Here is a 22524-nt window from a genome sequence, read left to right as displayed (position 1 = left end):
TTTACCTGTTCTTCCAGTAGATGGTCTGTTTCTCAAACAGCCTGAAATGCATCACTCCTAATGTAAATAAACAACCTACAATGCATCAATCTTGACTTAAGTAAACAACCCACAATGCATCAGTCCTAATTTAAATAGCCCACAATGCATCAGCCCTGACTTAAATAAACAGCCCACAATGCATCAGCCCTGACTTAAACAGCCTACAATGCATCAGCCCTGACTTAAACAGCCCACAATGCATCAGTCCTAACTTAAATAAACAGCCCACAATGCATCAGTCCTAACTTAACAGCCCACAATGCATCAGTCCTGACTTAAACAGCCTGAAATGTATCAGTCCTAACTTAAATAAATAGCCCACAATGCATCAGTCCTAACTTAAATAAACAGCCCACAATGCATCATTCCTGACTTAAACAGCCTGAAGTACATCAGTCCTAACTTATTTTTTTCCGCTCGTTATCCCTTCTGCTGTGTCTGCATTTCATACACACTGTGGCATCGCTGGCTCCACCTGACATTCGAGTCTCAGCTTAAATGTCAGCATTTCAGCTTCAATTTCACCAGTTCAGCAGGACTTTATATGGCCACCTTGCCTAAAGTAGCATTCCTAGTCTTACTACTAAGGCACTTCTAATTTAGTGTCATCTGTTCCTCCCAGCTAGAATGTACAGTCCGTGAGGGAAGGAACTTGATCTGCCTTGTTTAAAATTATATCTATTCCTAGCACCTTGGACAATGCTTGCTGCATGGGAGGTATGCAAAAAATAAATGAATGCATACATCTTTGCCAACCCTTTCATTTTATGTTTATGGGGAAACGTGAGACCCAGGAGCTGAATAATAGTGTAATTCAACGCAACTGTGATCCGTTGAAGGAATACATTCAAAGAATGCTGGGTGATGGCTATTTTTCAACCTGAGAGGGAATTTATCTTATTTTAAAAAAATATATTTTTAATTGATTTCAGAGAGGAAGGGAGAGAGAGTAAGAGATAGAAACATCAATGATGAGAGAAAATCATTGATTGGCTACCTCCTGCACTCTCCCTACTGGGAATCGAGCCTGCAACCTAGGCATGTGGCCTAATTGGGAATCAAACCATGACCTCTTGGTTCATAGGTCGATGCTTAACCACTGAGCCACAGTGGCCTGACCTGAATGGGCATTTTGTATTCTTGTCTTTACCTTAAGTCTTTTCCTGCTCTACAATTTTTATGCATTAAACAAATAAAGCCCTTGGCTCTAAGTAATGCTTATTTTTTTCTTTATGATGGGAAGCTATGACACATAATGATGATAATTAGTATTCTAAACTATATTTACAAATCAAAAGAATGGATGGTACTGAAAAATGAAACTAGGTCCCTAGCCAGTTCAGCTCAGTGATTGAGCGTCAACCTATAGATCAGGAGTGTTCGATTCCAGTCAAGGGCACATGGCCAGGTTGCAGGCTTGATCCCCAGTAGGGGGCATGCAGGAGGCAGTCTATCCATGATCTCTTTCCCTCCCCCTCCCTCTCTGAAATCAATAAAAATACATTAAAAAAAAAAGAAATATGAGTTTCTCCTTGGATGACAGCATGTTTAGGATCCTAACAACTCCAAGATAGAACTTAAAATGTATCGTAATATTAATAAAGAAAACTGTTTCTATTTCGTGGGTTTTAGCCCAATCACCTTTTCAAAGAGAAGAAATCCTGAATTCTTTCCTCAATTTTTTCTTGATATGTGTAACCCTCAGCTGGTTGGTGTTGAAGGTTGTTTTGAAAAGTTGCTATTTGGCATGCAATTTGTTTGGGGTTTGTTTGAAATTCTCTCTTACACCATTAGGGAACAATGAAAAAAAAATTTTTTTTCCAAGCTGGAAAAAAAGTAGCTAGTGGAAGGATGTAGAGAGTCGTTGGTTTATGAAGGTCCATGTTACCTCTGAAAATCATTCTTTGTTCCTCAATTCAACTGGAGACTGTGTAGATTTCTTGCTGAGGGTGCTGTCCAGCGGCCTGGTGCTGAATTGTAGGCTCCTGTCTGGGTGTTTTCTTTGCATCCTCATTAATAAAATTAAACTGCTGGTGATAGGATCAGCTTGCCCAACCTATGTGCCTAAGGTTTCTGGTTGTTGTTTTTTTTTTCAAAATCATATTATTACCCAGGTAATATCATTTCACATTGCTGTAGCTTTCTTTCTTTTTTTTTTTTTTTTAAATAGACATTTATTTCACATTGTACTTTGTCCACGACATAGTCATTGATATTCAGTTGTAGCGTGCATCCCTCCCCCTCCCTAGGCCCCCGATAGTTCTCTCTATTAACAAGAAGTGGAGACAAAGGGAGAACAGAAATAGATTATGTGATACAGGAGCAAAACATTTTCTAAATAATACTGTTGTTCGGTGGATCCCCGGAGGTACTGGCAGCTCCGTACGAGCCAAAAATGACTCTTTTCAACTCAAGTTTGCCAGCAAAACAACAAGCCTAATGACATGGGATGCTGGTGCCCCCCGGCACACTGCAGGGGGCAGGAGCGAGCTGCTGCACGTGGGAACATTTCCCTGGATGCCCCCTCCTTGCACATGCTGCCCCCTCTCCCACCCTGTGATTATTATTTCTCAGCGCCGAATTAGCGCACCCTTTTACACGGTGCCGTTATGTAAAATAAAATGACACTTTGTTTCTCTGCGTCGGCCAATTACTTGCTGCAGAAAATGGGACCCTGGAAAGGAGACACGTGTGTGCACCGCCCGGCAGATTACAGGGAAGCCTTGTCAGAGGCGCCCAGATGTTTGATGCCACAGAGAGGGGCAGGTCCCAAGAACAAGCAGCAAAGGAAGATGGTTGCAATAGCTTGCCATCTACAAAAGTAAAAAAATCATCTAGGAAAGCCAATTAGATCGCAGACATGAAATCCCTCCGGCAGGGCAATCAGCACAGAGCTGTACTATATTAAAACCCATTTGCTCCTTTCTCCTCCTCCCCGCCCTCCCTTTTGTCTCAGACGATTGCAGGAAATATTAAGGAACTTTATTGCTCATCCTCCTATATGATAAAAAGCGAATATGCAAATCAACCAAACAGCGAAACGACCAGTTGCTATGATGCACACTGACCACTGGGGGGCAGATGCTCAACGCAGGAGCTGTCCCCTGGTGGTCATTGCATTCCCACAGGAAAGCTGCTCAGCCAGAAGCCGGGCTCGTGGCAGTGCTAAGGATGTCCAACTGATGGCTTAGGCCCACAGAAGCCATTCATTGGACATCCCCTGGGGACTTCTGACTGTGAGAGGACGCAGGCCGGACCTCTAGTCCTTCATATAACAGTTCCTGTTATCCAAAGGGAGCTTCGTTCCAAGATCCCCCTAGTGCTGTGGTTTGCAAACTTTGACTCGAGAGCCACATGCGGCTCTTTGGCCCCTTGAGTGTGGGGCCAATTATGGCACTATAATTGTTTCATAGTTATATGGAACAATTAGAGGAATACACTCTGATAAGAATTTTATGAATGTGGTCCCAAAAAGCTAAAACAATACTTGTATACTTTCATTGTGATTCCTCAGCTATTAATATTCTGTCCCATTTGTTCTCTCTCTCCCTCTCATACACACCCCCACACCCTGTTTTTTTCTGAGTTATTGGAGAATCTATTGCAGAAATAATGTGACCTTGTCCTTAATATTGCAGCGTCCATTTCCTACAAACAAGGCTCTTCCTGTCTAGAAAACCACAGTGTAATTACAAAAATCAATGGCCATTGACACGGCAAAAATAGCCTGCAGATCTAATTTTAAAACGCTGAATGGTGGTAGCCATGCCCTTTAGAGCTGTGGTCGGCAAACCGTGGCTCGTGAGCCGCATGCAACTCTTTGGTCCCTGGAGTGTGGCTCTTCCACGAAATACCACAGTTTGGGCGAGTCTGTTTTGAAGAAGTGGCATTAGAAGAAGCTTAAGTTTAAAAAAAATTGGCTCTCAAAAGAAATTTCAATCATTGTACTGTTGACATTTGGCTCCGTTGACTAATGAGTTTGCTGACCACTGTGTTAGAGCAAATGGGAAAAGGGAGTATATTGAGTAAGGGATCCAGTTCGGAATACTCAGCTCCTTGAGTGTCCTTTCATCTAGCACAGTTCATTGATCTTCGTCTACTGTCCATGACCTTCCGATGGTTGTAAAGATCTCGAGACAGCTACTTTGGGGACTGTCTCTCCAACCCGGGTTTGCTGGACATCTCCTCGTGATTCACCATGGGGCATGCACTCTTGGCAGGAAAAACACAGACGCGGTTCCTATTTCTCTGTGCTTTGCACCAGGAGACACTCGTGTGTGTGTGTGTGTGTGTGTGTGTGTGTGTACACGTACGTATATATTTATTGATGTCAGAGAGGAAGGGAGAGGAAAAGAGAGAGAGAGACATCAAGGACGAGAGAGAATCATGGATTGGCTGCCTCCTGCATGCCTCCTTCTTGGGATCAAGTCTGCAACCTGGGCATGTGCTGCCCTGACTGGAAATCGAACCGTGACCTCCTGGCTCATAGGTCAACACTCAGCCACTGAGCCATGCCAGCCAGGCCTGATTGGTCTCTTGAATCCCCCTTTCGTCAAGGACCTCTTGTCCTGTTTGTAAAGATGGTATTTAGGTACTAAGATCGAAGTGTCAGATATGCATAGTAATTTAATTTTTTTTTTTTTTAGCAGATTAGACACACACACACACAAACACACACACACACACACACACCCTTCTTAAAGTGGGTTTTCTGTCCAAAGGAATCGTTTAAACAACAATATAGAGCCTTTCTTTAGAGAAGACACAAACATCTATATTAATAAAAGGGTAATATGCTAATTAGACCATGAGACCTTCCAGACATCCTTCCAGACAAAGCCATGGTGACGGGGCCGAGGCAGAAGCTGTTAGGGGTGATCAGGCCAGGAGGTGAGGGCAGTTGTGGGTGATCAGGCTGGCAGGGGGTAGTTGGGGGCAAGCAGGCCAGCAGGCAGTGTGGTTAGGTGCCATCAAGCAGGCAGGCAGGTGAGCAGTTAGGAGCCAGTAGTCCCAGATTGTGAGGGGGTTGTCCTGCCAGTTTAGGCCCCATCCCACAGAGATCCCAGATTGGAGAGGATGCAGGCCAGACTAAGAGACAGATACAAAGCTAGTAGAATAAAAGGAGCAGGCCGTATGTCTCACACACACATTATCCCTCATCAAGTAATAAAAGTATTTACACTGATCAAACCCCCTGGAAGGGAGCTCTGGGGAGACACGGTTTACCTATTCGTTTTGTTCAGTACGGTTCACTCATTACTCCGTGGACAGATGTTCGTACACCTCTCAGCATCCTATTTCCCCTCTCCTCCCCTTTGCAAAACGATGGTGCATTCCACTTCCTCCTTTACCATAAACCCCTTCACTCACTCTGCCATCCCTCTGTGGAACCTGCTTTCCCTTTTTTTTAATTTTTAAAATTTATTTTTCAATTACAGTCGCCATACAATATTATATTAGTTTTATGCACATGCCACGGTGATTAGACATTTATATACCGTAGGATGCAATCACCCTGGTACCTCTAGTGCCCACCTGCCACCCTGCGTGGCTATTAGCATGTTATTGCCTGTATTCCCTGTGCTGTGCTTTACACCCCCTGGCTGTGTTTATCATGGGCAATTTGGACGTCGTCTTCTTTTCCCCTCGCTCACCACCCCGCCCACCCCTCCCATCGGGCATCCGTCATTTGCTCTCATCATCTGACTCTGTGCCTGTTTTGTGACAGATATGACACTCTGCAGCCAAATCCATTTCCTCTTTTCACATCCTCTCTGCCTCCTTGATGTTTAAAGTCTCTTCTGCCTTTATTGTCTTTTTTTCTTTTTTTTTCTTTTTTTTAAAATATTTTTACTAGATGCATGAAAATGGTGCAAGAGTAGGTCCTTAAAGCCCTGGCTTCCTCCAGAGGTCATCTGAAGGTCATCTGAATGGTCATTCTGCTGTTTGGTTGTTCGGTTGATTTGCATATTACGCTTTTATTATTATAGATTGGTTCCAGAGAGAAAGGGAGAGGGAGAGACAGAAACATGGTGAGGGAGAATCATGGATCGGCTGCCTCCTGCACACCCCTACTGGGGACTGAGCCTGCAACCTGGGTCCTAAAGTGGAATCAAACCGTGACCTCCTGGTTCATAGGTCGATGCTCAACCACTGAGCCACACAGGCTGTTTTTAAAGAGTGCAGCTCAGGGCTTGACGTATAGCAGTTTCCGTGTGCTATTTCCCACCTAATTCTAAACCCCTTAAGACAGCCTGACGCCCCTCCATCTCACCGGACTCCAGGAAGGTCGCGGAGGGGACAGTTTTCAGTATCCATTGAGGTCCGAGTTCTGCTCCGTCGTCCAGCCCCCGGTTCCTTCCCGATGTTCCGCGTCTCTCCCTCTCTGCAAACACCTGTTGGAGAGATCACAGCAGAGCCCAGCTTAGTTCTTTGGAAAACAAGAAACTCGACGTCTTTGCAAACACACGAAGATAAAAGCTCCCACCAGATCAATGAAAGCCTTTTAGGAAATGACTTCGGCAGCGCACGGTGCGAGTGGCCTGGAAGGTGGGGGGAAGCCTCGCGTTCCGCCGGCACTCTGTCTCCTTAGCAGTTCTCTGCAAGCTCCGAGGCCTTCCCCTTACTCCCCTGTGTGCCTGCTGACCCACAGTTCCTCCCCCAGGGCCCAGGCAGGTCCTAGGAGAACAAGGTTTGTGTCTTGCTTGTTTGTGGCTCTGTTTCAAGCCCTGAGAGTTGAGAGTCCAGTCACAGTTACTAGTTCATTGTAGGCACCCAAATAACTTGTTTAAAAAAATGTATATACACACACATACACACACACACACACATATACATACATATACGTGTGTGTGTGTGTGAGTGTGTGTGTGATTGACTTCAGAGAGGAAGGGAGGGGGGAGGGGGAGAGAGAGAAACACCAGTGATGAGAGAGGATCATGGATCGGCTGACTCCTGCATGCCTCCTACTGGGGATTAAGTCAGCAACCCGGCCATGTTGAGGATGGGTCAGTCCTCCTCTCATTCATTCATTCATTCTGCTTACCCAGTATTTTATCTATTAACTTTCAGAGAGAGTGGAAGGGTTAGGGGAGAGGGAAGAGAGAGGGGAGAGAGAAAGAGAGAGAGAGAGATCGATGTGAGGGGAGCACACCAATCAGTTGCCTCCTACAAGTTCTCTGACTGGGGACGGGAACCAAACCTGCGCACTGGCACCCAAGTACATTCCCTTGACGGTGACCCTTCGGTGTGCAGGCCGATGCTCTAACCATGGAGCCACACTGGGCAAGGCTTTTTCTCTTATTGACACGTGTAAGACTAGTCCCCACACTTGCCTCTCTTCCCCACAGAATTTTCTCCTTGCCCTTTAATTTCTCCTCCTCTCGCTATCTTAGGGAGGGAGGGAGGGAGGCTAAGTTTAGCTCCATCATTAATTATGAAAGAGTTGTGGGAAGGACAATGTGGAAAGTTGAGGTGGCTTGTAGATCGGGTTTCTCTTGAGGAATGTTGGGGGCGAGTGGGTGGGAGGGAGCGTCAGAAGGAAAGTGTGAGTTCGGAAGCACTGGGTCCAGCGGCTTAGGCACCCATAGGTTACCTGCTTTTTACTTTGTGATGTGCCTTGAAGCTCCTTCCGTGAAACATGATCCACTTAGTCTGGCCTGCAGGGGTTATTAGGATTATAAGCATTACATTGGAATCCCATAGTGCTAGAAGGTTGTGGAGGTGAAAGAATCTTTTATTTTTTATGTATTTATTTTAAAATGTTTTTATTGGCTTCAAAGAGCACGGAGATGGATTCAGGGGCCTATTTACTACGGACCCCGTCCCCGAGGTGAGGCGGGTAGCGGGAACCCACCTGGGCTCAGAGGGGGCCGTGCAGTGCAGCTCCATGAAGGGCGGCGAGAGAACAGGCTGCACCCAGACCCGGCGAAGACAAGGGGAGAAGATGAGGGGGGTTTGCTGGTTAGAGCTGTGAGGGGGCAGCCACAGTGGGAGGTGGAGTTATGGCGGGAGAAGGGGCAGGAACCCTAGAACTGCTGGAGGCCAGGAAATGGAAATTTTTGTGTGTGAATTCTATTCTGTAAATCCACCTTTTAAAAAAATATCTATATATAAAAGGCTAATATGCAAAGTGTCCCCTTGGGCGTTCAACAGGGAGAGGAAATATATATATATATATATTTGTATTGATTTCAGAGAGGAAGGGAGAGGGAGAGAAAGAGAAATGAGAAACATCCATGGTGAGATAGAACCATCGATCAGCTGCCTCCTACATGTTTCCTCCTGGGAATCTAGCCCAGGCATGTTCCCTGACCGGAATTGAACCGGGACCTCCTGGTTATAGGTTGATGTTCAACCACTGAACCACACTGGCCGGACAATCCATCTTTTGGACAGAAAAACAAGTGCAGTAAGTCTGTGGGGTGGGATCAAGAAGGAAACAAAGATGATTACCACCAAAATAGTTATGAGCCCGACAGTCGAAGCGTTTCTGAATAAATATGACTCGTGTCCCTGCGTCTGATCCCCTTAAAAGAGTTGGCTTCTCGGCTAACTGCCTAATGAAATAAACCATGAGCAATAATAGAAATAGACGGCAGTTCCCCCATGGTCTCCAAAGAATGGAGAGAGAAATAAGTTAATGGGAATGAGCTGCCGGGAAAGGGAACATCAATAGTTGGTACGTGATGGGACCAATATAATGAGAGAAATATCTGTAAGCATTTGAGAATAGAGGAGTAATAACCAGCAAGCCAGACTGCAAGGCTGTGAGGGAGGAATTATGTCCCAATTCGCATGATTCTGCTTTTTCTTCCCTCAGTCCAATAAGATAGCAATCGTGTGGGGAAGGAAGTCAGGGCCGTTAGATAGGGAACAATGCTATTTTCCCATCTATGTCATTCTCTGCTACGCTCCACTTCAAATGCTTCATGTACATTGAGCATCGACTTATGAACCAGGAAGACAGGGTTCGATTCCCAGTCAGGATGCATGCCCAGGTTGCAGGCTCGATCCCAGTAGAGGGCGTGCAGAAGGCAGCCGATCCATGATTCTCTCTCATCAGTGATATGTCTCTCTCCCCCTCTCCCTCTCCCTCTCCCTTCCTCTCTGAAATCAATACATTTTTAAAAAAGAAAAAAGAAAATTTGCCAAATAATAATGATGGAATCTTTTTTCCACTGGGGCAGAGAAGGCTGGGTGTTTCAAAGGTTCAGTGACATTAAGTTTATAAAGACTCCCTTTCCCGTCTCTGGCAGGGAGGCCTTTTGAGTAACGAGCCCACCTCTGGAGGAAAAGGTTTATGAGTTCCTGATCCCGCCCGCCTTTGCAGCTGGCTAGTTCTGATAACACTCTTAAATAAACCCTTTCACCTTTAAAGCCTCACACATCCACTCCTGTTTGCTGCTCTCCGAGGTTTATAGCTCTAAAAATAGCCTCGCTCTAAAAAGGCATTTGCTGTTTGTTTGTTTGTCGTTGTGTGTGTGTGTTTTCAGAGAATAAAAGTGCCCCGACTGGGTCCTTAGTCACTTGGAAAAGAGAAGCACTGTTGATGTGTTTCACTATAGCCTGGACCTGTGGTTCTCAACCTTCCTAATGCTGCGACCCTTTAATACAGTTCCTCATGTTGTGGTGACCCCCAACCATAACGTTATTTTTGTTGTTACTTTATAACTGTAATTTTGCTACTGTTGAATCATAATGTAAACCTCTGTTTTCCGATGGCCTTAGGCTGTACAGCATCGCCTTGTCCTAAATGGTGCCTACAGCAGGACTGAGTCATTATTCGTTGAGTGAATGGATGTATTTTTAAAAAAATACTGTTTTATTGATAGTCAAACTCCTGGTCAAGGGGACAATTAGCCTTTTATTATAATATATAGGATATACACTGAGTGGCCAGATTATTATGCATTCAGAGAGCATAATAATCTGGCCACTTAGTGTGTATGTATATTCTTGAAAATGTTAGCTGAGCCCGGCTGGTATGACTCAGTGGTTGAGCATCAATCTATGAACCAGGAGGTCAGGATTCGATTTCTGGTCAGGGCATATGTCCATTTCCAGTAGCGGACGTGCAAGAGGCAGCTGATCAATGATTCTCTCTCACCATTGTTGTTTCTCTCCCTCTATTTCTCTCTGAAATCAATAAAAACATTTTTTTTAAATGTGAGCTGAGCCTAGATCCCTGCCGGGAAGTGAATAGGATGGGAAGCTCCAGGCTCGGCTTACACACACACATACTCCTGTTGACCCGGTCTCCAGACACCTTAGTGAAGGCAGCACTTCCTGTGGACGGGAATCGCCCCCTTTGGAAATAAAAGTGGAAACAGACACCGAGGGAGGATGCTGGCTGATGCGCCCGCTTTGCATAGTTATAGATATTCCGCCAGGTCCTCGACCTGTGCTTCCTGCTTGCTTGGGAATACATTCCCCTGTCCTGTTCGTCTCGGCCTCCCCCGCACCAAGGGAGAGACGGAGGGAAACAAAAGGCCCCTGATCTGCTATTGAAGCTGCCCCTGACCTTCCTAGATAATGAGCAGATACGGGTTTCTGATTAAAAGGGAATAAATCAGAGGCTGTTCAGGGAGCCGGGGCAGTGATAGAGGAGAACAAAACCACATCCTAGAAGCAAAAGGCATGGGCACCTTTTCCTACAACCAACGTTCCACGGAGGCAAGATGGGAGACAGTCCCCCCACAGGGGGAGGGGTTAAAACATCCCCCCAGCTTTCTCTGAGTCCTAGAACTAATCTGAGATGAAAGTCATACCCCTATTTCTCTTCCCTCCTCTCTGAAATCAATAAAAATATATTTTAATAAAACAACCACACCACAGTGCTAAAAACAGAAGTAATGTATGTTCACATGATGGTGTGCATATGAAGAGCTAGGCTGAGTAGCAGACATGGCGGACAGAGTGGGTCACGTCATGTGCGAATCTGTGTGAGCTTGGCATATTTCTGTCTCGCCTCACCCTCCCTTGCCTGCGTCTCCTTGATGATGACAACAGTGATGATAATAACCACAGATATTTATTAGCTGTGAGATTTGTCTGTTTTATGTCTGCGGACACTCAGGGTGTGGCTCACTCAGGCAGCCTCCCAGATATTTTTCCCAAAGAAAAGAAGTTCTGGGTTGTTACTGGCAGATTGTCAGGATACATCACTGAAGAGCTATTTGGCCGAGGATGTCCAATTCTCCGTAAATAACAGCAGAACGCGTTGGCGATGTTGATTATGCTGCACCAATGAGAAACATAACAAGAACATAAATCATGCTTATTTTAATGGAAACAATGAGCACGTATATTCAGAAGCTCAGGAACTAGGTGGAGTGACTAGAATTCACGGATCATTTCTAGGAGACCTTAGAGGCTTTAGTGACTGAGGTCCCTTCCCGGTTCTTTATTGGTGTTTTGCTTCTAAGCCTGTGATGTTCCATGTTTTGTTGATGGAGGTGAATGCCTAACACAATTCTCACCTTTGTTGGCCAGGATTATTGACACTTGTCAGGAGGTGGGTCAATAAAGAAATGAAGCGAGGACAGTTATTTTCCCTGAATAAGAAATGAATGGACAGCCGGGCTGGCGTGGCTCAGTAGTTGAGAGTTGACTGGGAGGTCATGGTCAGGGAAATGCAGGAGGCAGCTGATCCATGATGCTCTCTCTTCATGGAGGTTTCTCTCTCTCCCTCTCCCTTCTTCTCTTAAATCAATAAAAATATTTAAAAAAATAAAAGAATCTCTCCTCTACTGCTATCTCCACAGGGTTTTCTTTTCTTTCTTTTTAAAAAAATATTTTGTTATTCATTTTAGAGAAGAAGGGAGAAGGGGAGAGAGAGAGAAACATTGATGAAACACATCTATGGACTGCCTCCTGCACGCCCTCTACTGGGGATCGAGCCTGCAACCCGGGCATATGCCCTGACTGGGAATTGAACCAGGGACCTCTTGCTTCATAGGTCAATGCTCAACCACTGAGCCATGCCTGCTGGGCTCCATGGGGGTTTCAGAATGAAAGGTACCAGCTCCCGCAGGGAGTCTGTGACAGAGGGGGGCCTAGTGAACACGAACAGGGAAAAGGGATAGTTTGCCTCTGAGAGGGACACACATTCCCAGAATCCTGTTCTCAGGGAGAGGTGGGTGTTGGCGGGACCCAGTGACCGACTTTCAGAAATATCTGTCTCTTCCTTGGGGCGGGTGGTTCCATCCCAGAAGGCTTTGCCTAGCAACCGTCACCAAGCGCACGTGTTTTCGCAGTAGCCTGAGAAGATGCTGGGCTTCATCCCAGGGCTCCGTCTGTGTCCTGCTTCCCTCACCCACGTGATGGATTCTGACAGCAGACAGGGTCCCCAGACCGGAATCACTCTCCTCCCACGAACTTGAACTCTGTCTGACCTGTTCATCCGGCCGGGGAGATCAGTGAGGGATGGTTTCAATAAGGATAGGGAAGCAGCTTTGAGGGTCATGACAGGGTGGTTGGGACATAGAGCAGGTACAGGGCAGGAAAGTAGTCCAAGGTTTTCATTTTTATGTTTCTTTTCTTTAAAAAAATATGTTTTTATTGATTTCAGAGAGGAAGGGAGACAGGAAGATAGAATCAATGATGAGAATCATGGATCAGCTGCCTCCTGCACGCCCCCTACTGGGGATTGAGCCTGCAACCTGGGCATGTGCCCTTGACCAGAATGACCCTTTAGTCTGCAGGCCGATGCTCTATCCACTGAGCTAAACTGTCTACAGCCATTTTTATGTTTCTTTAGACATTTTAGTGTCCTCATTCACGAAGAGGCTACTCAACATTCAGTTCAGGGTTCTCTTGTGTTAGTTGTGTTTTTCTGATTTGTTTGGGGAAGTGTGTTTTGGGTATAACACACCCTTCACTTCTCACTCGCTCACCGGTATATTTTGATGAATTTTCACTCTTAATCCTATGGAATAGGACCTGTCGTTTTTTTCCTTTATGGCTAGAGTTACTGTGTCCTTTTAAAGGAATCTTTTTCCACGCCGAGGTCAGGAAGCTGTTACGTATTCTTCATAAAACTTGATCAAATCACCTTTCACATTGAGGTCTGTGACCCATGCCTGGTGATGTCCTGTCTATCATCGGATATAGGGCCAAGGTCCATGTTCCTATTCGGGCATTTAATTAATTTTTTTGAAGAGACCGCCCTTGCCCTTACAAAACTGGAGTGTCACCTTGGTCATAGATAAGACGACCGTGTACGTTAAAAGCCATTTCCGGACACTTTTCTCCCTCGGATCTATCTTTCTGTCGTTAGATCAGTATCACACTTTCTCATTACAGCTTTCTAATAGGCCTTGAGGTCTTGTTGGGTGTGTCCTTCAATTCTCTTTCTCTTCTTCAAGATAACCTTGCTGGCTCTTGGACATTGGCATCTGTATATATAAAAGCCTAAGCAACAGGCCAACTGTCCGGGGGCAGATGCTCATTGCTGGAGCAGAAACCACAGGCATGGAAACATGGAACAGACCGATGAATCTCAGAAAAGAAGGGGGATGGGGGAGGGCAGGAAGAGATTAACCAAAGATCTTATATGCATACTAGAGGCCTAGTGCATGGATTTGTGCACTGCTGGGGTCCCTCAGCCTGGCTTGCAGGGCTTGGGCTGAAGCCAGCTATCCATCCTCTGAGAGGTCCCAGATTGCGAGAGGTCCCAGATTGCCCAGGGACCCTACCGGTGCACAGATCCATGCACCGGGCCTCTAGTTTTCATATAAGAACGTGAATTAACTTGAAAAGTTACACAAGAAGACATTCTGGAGGGAGAATTTGCAACGCCACAGGATGAAATCTTCCATCCTACGAACAGAGAACATCCTTCCCATTGTGTTTTTTTAAACTCCTCTCACTCATTTTAAAAATTCCTCATTTCAGCCCAGCCAGGGTGACTTAGAGGTTGAGCACCGACCTATGAACCAAGAGGTCATGGTCTGATTCCTGGTCAGGGCACAGGCCCAGGTTGTGGGCTCCATCTCCACTAGGGGGCATGCAGGAGGCAGCTGATCCATGACTCTCTCTCATCACTGATGTTTCTCTCTCTCTTTCCCCCTCTCCCTCCCTCTCTGACATCAATAAAAATATATTAAAAAAAGAAAAAAAGACAATAGAGATAACTTGGCTAAATTTGCTAACATCCCCCAAAGCTAACGACTTTCCATGCCAGCTCTTGATGGAAGGGAAATTAGTTTCAACTCACTGTCACCACACACAGGCCACTTGGCACTTGTTTGTCTCTGTAAGCGATGCTCGCTCTCTCCCCCATGGCACGCCTAATTAGTTGAAAGGCCGAGAAAACAGCTGGATCTCCGGGGAATCCATACCCATGAAATTGCTCCACTCATTCCAAAGTGCTGTGCCTTCCAGTTTCTAAGGAAGTTCTTTTGCTAAACAAAATTGTTGTTTCAATTATATCCCTATGCCCCAACCCTGTCCCCATTGCTACCTTCTTATTGTTAATCCATTCAACCGTGCACCGGCTTCCTGTAAGCTTTAAGACTGAGCCCTGGTCCTCTCTTCTGTTTTCTTCAGCTTTTTAAAAAGAATATGTTTTCATTGTGTTTGTTTTAGAGACAGAGGAAGGGAGAGGCATAGAGAGATAGAAACATCAATGAGAGAGAGCCATCATTGATTGGCTACTTCTGCCCTCCCCTCCTCCCCCGTCATAGGGGATCAAGATCAAGCCTGCAACCTGGGCATATGCCCTTGACCGAAACTGAACCTGGGACCCTTTAGTCCACAGTCCAGCCCTCTATCCACTGAGCCACACCAGGTAGGGCCCATCCATCTTTTTAAAGGCTCTTGATACCATGATTGAGTGAGCTACGTTCTCGAGTTCTTGCAAGAGGGGGTCTGTAGGCTCCAGGCAGATGGGAAAATGGAATAAGAACTTTAACCTTTACTTTTTCTTTTTTTGCTGACTTTGGACAACAAAATGAATCCTACATAATAAAACCCTAATATGCAAATTGACTCAATGGTGGAACAGCGGGTCACTATGCACGCACTGACCACCAGGGGTAGATGCTCAACGCAGGAGCTGCCCCCTTGTCGGGGTGAGGGGGGCGCTGGAATGGGTCAATGGGGGAAATAAGGGGACATCTATAATACTTTCAAGAATAAAGATTTTTTTTAAAAAAAGAGGGAGACATAATTTAGAAATGGAATTTGGCAAGCTCTGCTAGGTTTCAGCAAGAGCCATATGTTAGCGACTGCCACCTGGCAAGTTTGTTTCAAAACATTTTGGGCATGCCGTCTTCCCTGCTTGAAAATATTTGCTCTACAGTTACGTGGCCGATTGAAAAAAGAAAAGAGAAGAAAAAACAGGTCACTTACAAAGGGTGTAAGGGAAAGAGAGAGAGAGACTGGCCAGAGAGAAAGAACCAAATTATCAGGTTGAAGGCAATAACTTCTTTCAGAAGCAGCAGAGTCTGAGCTAGGTTACGGAAGGTGATGTTTTAAGGGTGAGAGACGGGAAATGCCGGCTAAAGATGAGAGTCGGGAGCTTTTTTAGAGCAGATTTCTTCAACAGAGGTCCCTTTGGTTTGAATTGGATGTTTCTTCTTGGTTCACGCTTATCTGTAGACCCCCCAACACTCCCAAATCCAGAACTTTCCACGTGTAATACCTCTGAGAGGCCCCTCCGGAACGTGACTCTGACCTTCGCCGTGCTTGAGGCAGGTCTCGTGTTCGTTGTTAAGAAAACAACTTCGGGTCCAGCCATGGTAGCTCAGTGGTTGTGTTGACCTACGAACCTGGAGGTCACGGTTCAAAGTCAGGGTACATACCTGGGTTGTAAGCTCAATCCCTAGTGTGGGGCGTGCAGGAGGCAGCTGATCCATGATTCTCTCTCATCATTGACGTTTCTCTCTCTCCCTCTCCCTTCCTCTCTGTAAAAATTCAGTAAAATATATTTTTTTGAAATGCATTTCCACTCGATGTTGCCCTGCCTGTGGGATATTGTGTTTTTTATTTTGCTGATGGACCTGCGAAGCCCCAACTTCCCTGTTCTACTTAAAAAGGGAAAGAAATTCTGACTGTTGTGTCTCCCCTCTGAAACATGCTACGTTCTTTTTCCTGCTCAGAACACGAGGGTCTTCATACAAAAAGAACGACCCCAGCCCCCAGCCCCCAGCAGAGGATGGTGCACACTGAACTCCTCGCTTCAAAGGCGGCGGCGAGGTGGAAGGTGAAGCCTTATTCTTCTCCCAGCTTCTCTTTAGATGGATTTCTTTAGAAAGAAGAAAAAAAAACACCACAAAACATAAAGGGGCTGATGGACACGAGGTCTTTCCAATCCACTCATCTTCCTGCCGCGGCAGTGTTCAGGCTAGGAAAGAGTCTTGGCCAGTCTGTGGGGTGGGCGGAAAGGGGAGTCCAGTTCCACTCCCATCAAGGGCACCTCCCTGGGTGGTCTGAGCACGTGCGCGAGGCAACCAGTGGATGTGCCTCTCACACCGATGTTCCTCTCCGCCGCCTCTCTCCCTCTCCCTCCCACTCTCTCTAAATCAAAGCAAAAGTAGGTTGATGCTCACCCATGGAGCCCCGCCGGCCAGAATCACGGACGTGAAACTTAGACCTGTTACAGATCCGTCGCCATGTGACCGGAAAGCTCTGTGATTTGCATTTTCCGTTGTCGGTAAACAGGCTGAATATATAAACGTGCGAGCCCTGGGAAGGCGCTCGCTCTCAGACTTGCAAACATGGTCCATCTCCACTCGCTTCCCCTCTCCCTGCTGTCCGGCTTCAGCCACGGGGTCTACCGGATGGCCCGCTTGCTCCTAATTGGGGAGGGACCTGGTGCGTGTCTCTGTGACTCTGCTTTATGAGCTCCCTCTTCCTGCCAAGCCCAGGTCCCCGCTGCTGGGAACAGAAGACGGGAAAACACACAGGCTTTTGCATCGGGTTTTTATTCAAACAAAACTTTTCATCTTTGCAGGAGCAATTAATTTTCCCTGTTTCAGATGACAGCGGAGAGCCCTTATCTCCTGCTCTTCCTTCCCAGCGCGGGCGGGCGGGGCCGTGGGGAGCGGAGGCCGCTGGTCTCCCCCGTTCCCCGCGGAGCCAGATGAGACGGTTTCTGAACAAAAATTCTCCTAAAACCTAAAAGGGAGTTAGTCATCTGGCTCGTTAGCATGGACCATCAGAAGCTATTCATAAGGAGGATAAAAATTTTAAGAATCTGCCTTTATTCGGGGCTTTTCAAAGATGTGTGACAAAGCTCCAGTCATTTAAAAAATGTCCCGTTTTTCTTTTTCTTTCTCTGGGTTCTGTTAATTTTCTATTTTGCCTCCAGCATGATCAAAGATGTAAAATGGCCCTGGCTGGTGTTGCTCAGTAGATAGAGCGTCGGCCTTAAGGGTTCCGTCTTCAATTCTGGTCAAGGGCACATGCCTGGGTTGGGGGCTCGGTTCCTGGTGGGCGGCCTGCAGGAGGCAGCCGATGGATGCTTCTCTCTCATCATAGTTCTCTCTCTCTCTCTCTTCTTCTCCCTTCCCTCTGAAATCAATCACACACACACACACACACACACACACACACACACACACACATATATATATATATATATATATATATATATATATTTTTTTTTTTTTTAAGATATAGGTCTTACAAACGTTTCTGCTACTACTTGGGACGACCCCAGAGCCAACCCTCCCCCTGTGCCCACCCAGACAGTGGCTGGTACATGTAGCAACTTCCCTCAGTCACACACACAGCCTGTTCTTTGCCACAACTTCATTGGCGGGTGTTTTTTTGTGTTTGTGTTTTATTTTGTTTTTTTGGCGCTTCGGTGGTGGTTTTGATTTTTTAACATTAAAGATGTGGTTGTGATCAGCACAGAGCCTCTCAGCGTTGCTCCGGCATCTGCCTTGCATCTGTTGGGGGGGCTTGTTGTGCTAACGCTTACCGGCCTGGGGCGACCTCCTCGGTGTTCAAGATGCGGTGCTGGCTCCGCGCTGACACGCCGATTTGTTTTCTGTGAGAAAGAGAGGGAAGATCGCCTGGGCCCGTGGCCAGCAAATGGCGGCTCTCGAGTCGCATGCGGCTCTTTTCCCCTTGAGAGTGGCTCTTCCACAAAACACCACGGCCTGGGCGAGTCTATTTTGAAGAAGTGGCGTTAGAAGAAGTTTAAGTTTAAAAAATGTGGCTCTCCAAAGCGATTTCAGAGAGGAAAAGTGAGAGAAAGGGAGAGCTAGGTCCTATTGGGGATCAAGCCTACAACTTGGGCACGTGCCCTGACTGGGAATCGAATTGTGACCTCCTGTTCATAGGCTGAAGCTCAACCACTGCGCCACCCAGCCAGGCCATGAGAAAATCTTGGATTTTTTTCAGTTGGAGGGATTAGTGCCAGGCATTCCAGAGCGGTGTAGGCAAGTGGCTCTGTAGTTAATAAGGTTTGCTTCATTTTGTGAGAAAATATTGGTATTGCACTAATTTTTTGAATAGCACGGATAATTATACCCCTATTAATGATGTCAAATATTATTACCCAATACATCGTTCCAATTATCTCTTCTAAATTAAACAGCGGATCTCCAACAAGTTAATTTTAAATAATTATGCCGGATGATAATGGGACGGGGCACGCAGGCACCTTCCTGGTGAACACAGAATAAAACACAGCCTGGTTTCCTGTCCCTGGTCCCCCAGCTTCTGCCCCCCCCCCCCCTTTCAGTCCGCCAGTCACTAACCACATACATCATTAGTATGCTCTGGACGCCCCGGAACCCACAGCCACTCAGAGTCCACCCCACCCTCTCCCTTCATGCTGGGATTTTGCCTGTGTTACTCTTTTTTTTTTAATTTTTAAAAAATATATGTTTATGATTTCAGAAGGGAGAGGGAGAGAGAAAGAGAGAAACATCAATGATGAGAGAATCATGGATCAACTGCCTCTGCACTCCCCCTGATGGGGATCAAGCCCACAACCAGGGCATGTGCCCTTGACCAGGAATCGAACTAGGGACTCCTTGGTCCGGAGGCTGATGCTCTATCCACTGAGCAACACCAGCTAGGGCTGCGTGTGTTACTCTTCATCCTGGAGTGCCTTGCCTCACCTGGTTGCTTGCATAAAAGCTCCTATGTACCCCCTCTAGGGACACCTTCCCCACCTCCCTTTGCATAAGTTACTTATTCCGTCGGCCGAGTTCCCAGGGTGCACTGTCTGCCCCGGTCTAGAACTTTCAGAGAACCAGCTGCTTTTGGTCTCGGGCAAGTCTGTGGGCTCCATCTCCAGTAGGAGGCATGCAGACCAAAGGGTCCCTAGTTCGATTCCAGGTCAGGGCACATGCCCTGGTTGTGGGCACAATCCCCAGGTTCCTCTGTTTCCTTCCTCGGCGATAGTCCATGGCCTCAAACAGCGGTTGGAAGACCGTTCTTTCTTCCCCTTTCCTTTCAAAGTGAATGACTAGAGAAATGAGCAGGAGGCGGTCGATGCACATTTATTGAGCGGGTGAATGGGTTCAATGGATTCGTAATTCTGGGAGTTTCAGTGAGCCTGGGATTTATTTAGGCCGCCTAGGGGAATGGACAACGGAGCCGAAAGAGAATAGTTCTGTTTTAAAATAAAAAGTGAGGAGCAAAGTGTGAAGGAATGCCATTGAGTTAAGTGAGGTGATTTATTTAAACTGTCTTGGGAAATGCTTGTCAGAAAGTCTTTAGATCTAGTACGTACATTGTATTGTGGTCGCTATAGGTTACTGCAACTAGTAAATGGTAAAAACCTCCTACTTCCTAATAGCCCGGGAGGCATGGTGCAGGGGTTGAGCATCGATTTATGAACTAAGAGGTCACGGTTCCGTTCCTGGTCAGGGCACAGGCCCGGGTTATGGGCTGCACCTATTGCAGGAGGCACCCAGTGGGTGATTCTCTGTCATCCTTGGTGTTCCATCTCTCAGGGCCTTCAGAATTGCAATTGCTCTTTCTCCTCTACAAAAGCCTGATGCCCCCGGCTGGTGTGGCTCAGTGGTTGAGCCTTGACTTATGCACCAGGAGGTCACAGTTCAATTGCTGGCCAGGGCACATGCCCAGGTTGCTGGCTCAATTCAATCATGCAGGAGGCAGCCAATCAATGATTCTCTCTCATCATCGATGTTTCTCTCTCTCTCTCAAATCAGTAAAAATGTATCTATTTCTTAAAAAGCCAGGATGCATGGAGGCTGCGTTTCTTTGGAGAGTCTGGAGGAGGAGCTCAGCTTTCTCAGGAGGGACGTGGGGACAGGCAGGCTGGGAAGGAACGTTGGGTGTGGCCGAGTGTCTGACGGTCTCTTGCTTCTGAGTGGGTGGCTCCCTCTTGCGGTCTGACATGCACCCAAGTCTTGAGCATCCCCTCAGCATTTAAAGAGAAAGCCAGTGGAAGGAGAATCCATAAAGTTGCATTAAACATTTTTAAACATTTTTATTAATGTCAGGAAGGAAGAGGGAGAAAGAGAGAAAAAAAACAACATCCATGATGAGAGAGAATCATGGAATAGCTGCCTCCTGCACGCCCCACATTAGGGATTGAGCCTGCAACCGTGACCTCCTGGTTCATGGGTATTCAACCAGTGAGCCACACCGGCTGGGCTAACTGCATTTTAATCAGCGCTGACGCCAGGTGTGCCACAGCTGGGCTCCGTTCAGCCTGTTGGCATGCAGCACCATTGTGCACTGCCGAACACTGCCGTTCCCTGACCGAGAAAACAAACAAACAAAAAAGCAGAACTAAGTGAGATCGCCATATCTCAATAAATATGCAAATGAAAAAATCAAAACAAAGAAATTCTGTTTGTCACATCATAAAGTCGCAGCTCGCTGAGCTGGCCGCTGAGCTGGCCGGCTGGGAGGCTCTGCAGGGGAGGGAGACTCCACCAGGCCCCCCGCTCTCCGCCCGGGGTCACTCCTCTTCTCTCTGACTTCTCTGTACGTGTTCCTTCCTGTGGGTAACTTCTCTTTCCTCTTCCTCTCTCCCTCCCCGTGTCCGTGCCTCCCCCCTCTGTACGTCTCCTTCCGTGCTCCTTTCCTTCCTCCTCCTCTCCCTCTCTTGTCCACGTGGCCGGGCACGCGCGCAGATGCAGCGGTGGTGGTGGCGGCGCCGTGGAGCTGGATGACGAGCCCCCGTGCATGGAGGAGATCGACTATGGTCCCGACGGCAGCTCCGACCGGGAGGGGAGCTGCTCTGAGCTGGACCGGCAGATCCGGGAGTGGGCCTCCCTCCAGGACCAAGAGGGGGGCGGGGGGGAGGAGGAGGAGGAGGAGGAGGAGGAGGAGGAGGAGGAGGAGGAGGAGGAAGGGCCAGGACTGGGAAGAAGAGGCACCCCATAGCTCCCAGGTTCACGGCGAGTTCCGTGACTGCAACCATGGGACTGGTGGCTGAGCTATTTCCCACCATCGAACACGCACACATGTGGGGCAGAGAGCCAGCCCTGCGAGCCCCGCAGCCCTAGGTCTAGGTTTTGCTCCGTTGCACAAAGCACAGAGGCCAGTGATGACGCTGTCATTACGTCCGTTCCCACGCATAGTTCACAGAGCCACATGTTATCCTCATGCAGAGCCGGCGTGTGTGCCGTCGTCATGCCGCTGTTCCTCTCGACAGCACCTTCTCTGTGCAGCCCTTTCCCCCACGGCCCCGCTCTGGCTCAGAAATCCCACCCCGTCCTCCCTGTGACAGCTCAGACTTCCTCCGTGACACACACGGAGCTGCGAGGGCAGTAACGGGGCCGCTTCCAATCCAGGCTGACATACGCCTTCACATGTGCCTTCTGCTCAGTGTCTGCTCTCTCCGGAGAACAGCCTGCCTGTCTGGTTGGTCATGAGTCTGTGAGGTCAGGAGGTAATCTGTGCAGAATGTGCATTCTGGGAGGGAGGGAGGGAGGGAGGGAAAGAAGGCGAACTCGGTGTCAGCAATGTGCATCTCCGCTCCAAGCAGGTGGGGGTGTCGCCTTTTTGCTCGTCAAGTGCATTTCTGGGAGGAAGTGACCTGGGCAGGGGAAGGTCTAGGCAGCTGTTTCTCAGTTCATGTTCGGAGCAAATGTCTATGACGCCCGTGCCAGGCCCTTCCCTGAACTCCGAGGTCACAGAGAGAAAACCCACGTTGTGTCCTCACGTGGCTCACAGTTCAGTGAGAGAGATTAACAGCAGTTTTATTGTGATATGCCAGCACCTGCCATGATGGAGCTAGACCAAGAGAGGAGAACACGGGGGTTACCTGATGTAATGGGGGGGAAGACGGGGGAAGCCGACCATAGGAGATGATAAGTTAAGGTGATTCTTGATGGATGCACAGGAGATGCCTGGTAAAAAGGAAAGCAAGCCTGGCCCATTCGATTTCTGGTCAGGACACAGGCCCGGGTTGTGGGCTCCATCCCCAGTAGGGGGCGTGCAGGAGGCAGCCGATGGATGATTCTCGCTCATCATGGATGTTTCTCTGTCTCTTCCTCTCCCTTCCTCTCTGAACTCAATAAAAATGTATTTAAAAAGACA

The 22524-nt window shown here is 47.5% G+C and overlaps 1 protein-coding gene across 1 annotated transcript in view; it reads left to right on the top strand.

The window, feature by feature from the left end:
• Positions 1 to 21817, top strand: part of AGBL1 (AGBL carboxypeptidase 1) — a 138066-nt gene extending 116249 nt beyond the window's left edge. The window contains exon 23 of the mRNA XM_036411817.2: positions 21114 to 21817. Coding sequence (XP_036267710.1) covers positions 21114 to 21366 — 253 coding nt within the window. The 3' untranslated portion in view covers positions 21367 to 21817. The remainder of the gene's footprint in view (positions 1 to 21113) is intronic.
• The last annotated feature ends 707 nt before the right edge of the window (positions 21818 to 22524 follow it).

The sequence above is a fragment of the Pipistrellus kuhlii genome, unplaced genomic scaffold (genome assembly GCF_014108245.1).
Source record: "Pipistrellus kuhlii isolate mPipKuh1 unplaced genomic scaffold, mPipKuh1.p scaffold_m20_p_42, whole genome shotgun sequence".
NCBI classification, from domain to species: domain Eukaryota; kingdom Metazoa; phylum Chordata; class Mammalia; order Chiroptera; family Vespertilionidae; genus Pipistrellus; species Pipistrellus kuhlii.
This window is presented reverse-complemented; position numbering and strand designations above follow the sequence as displayed.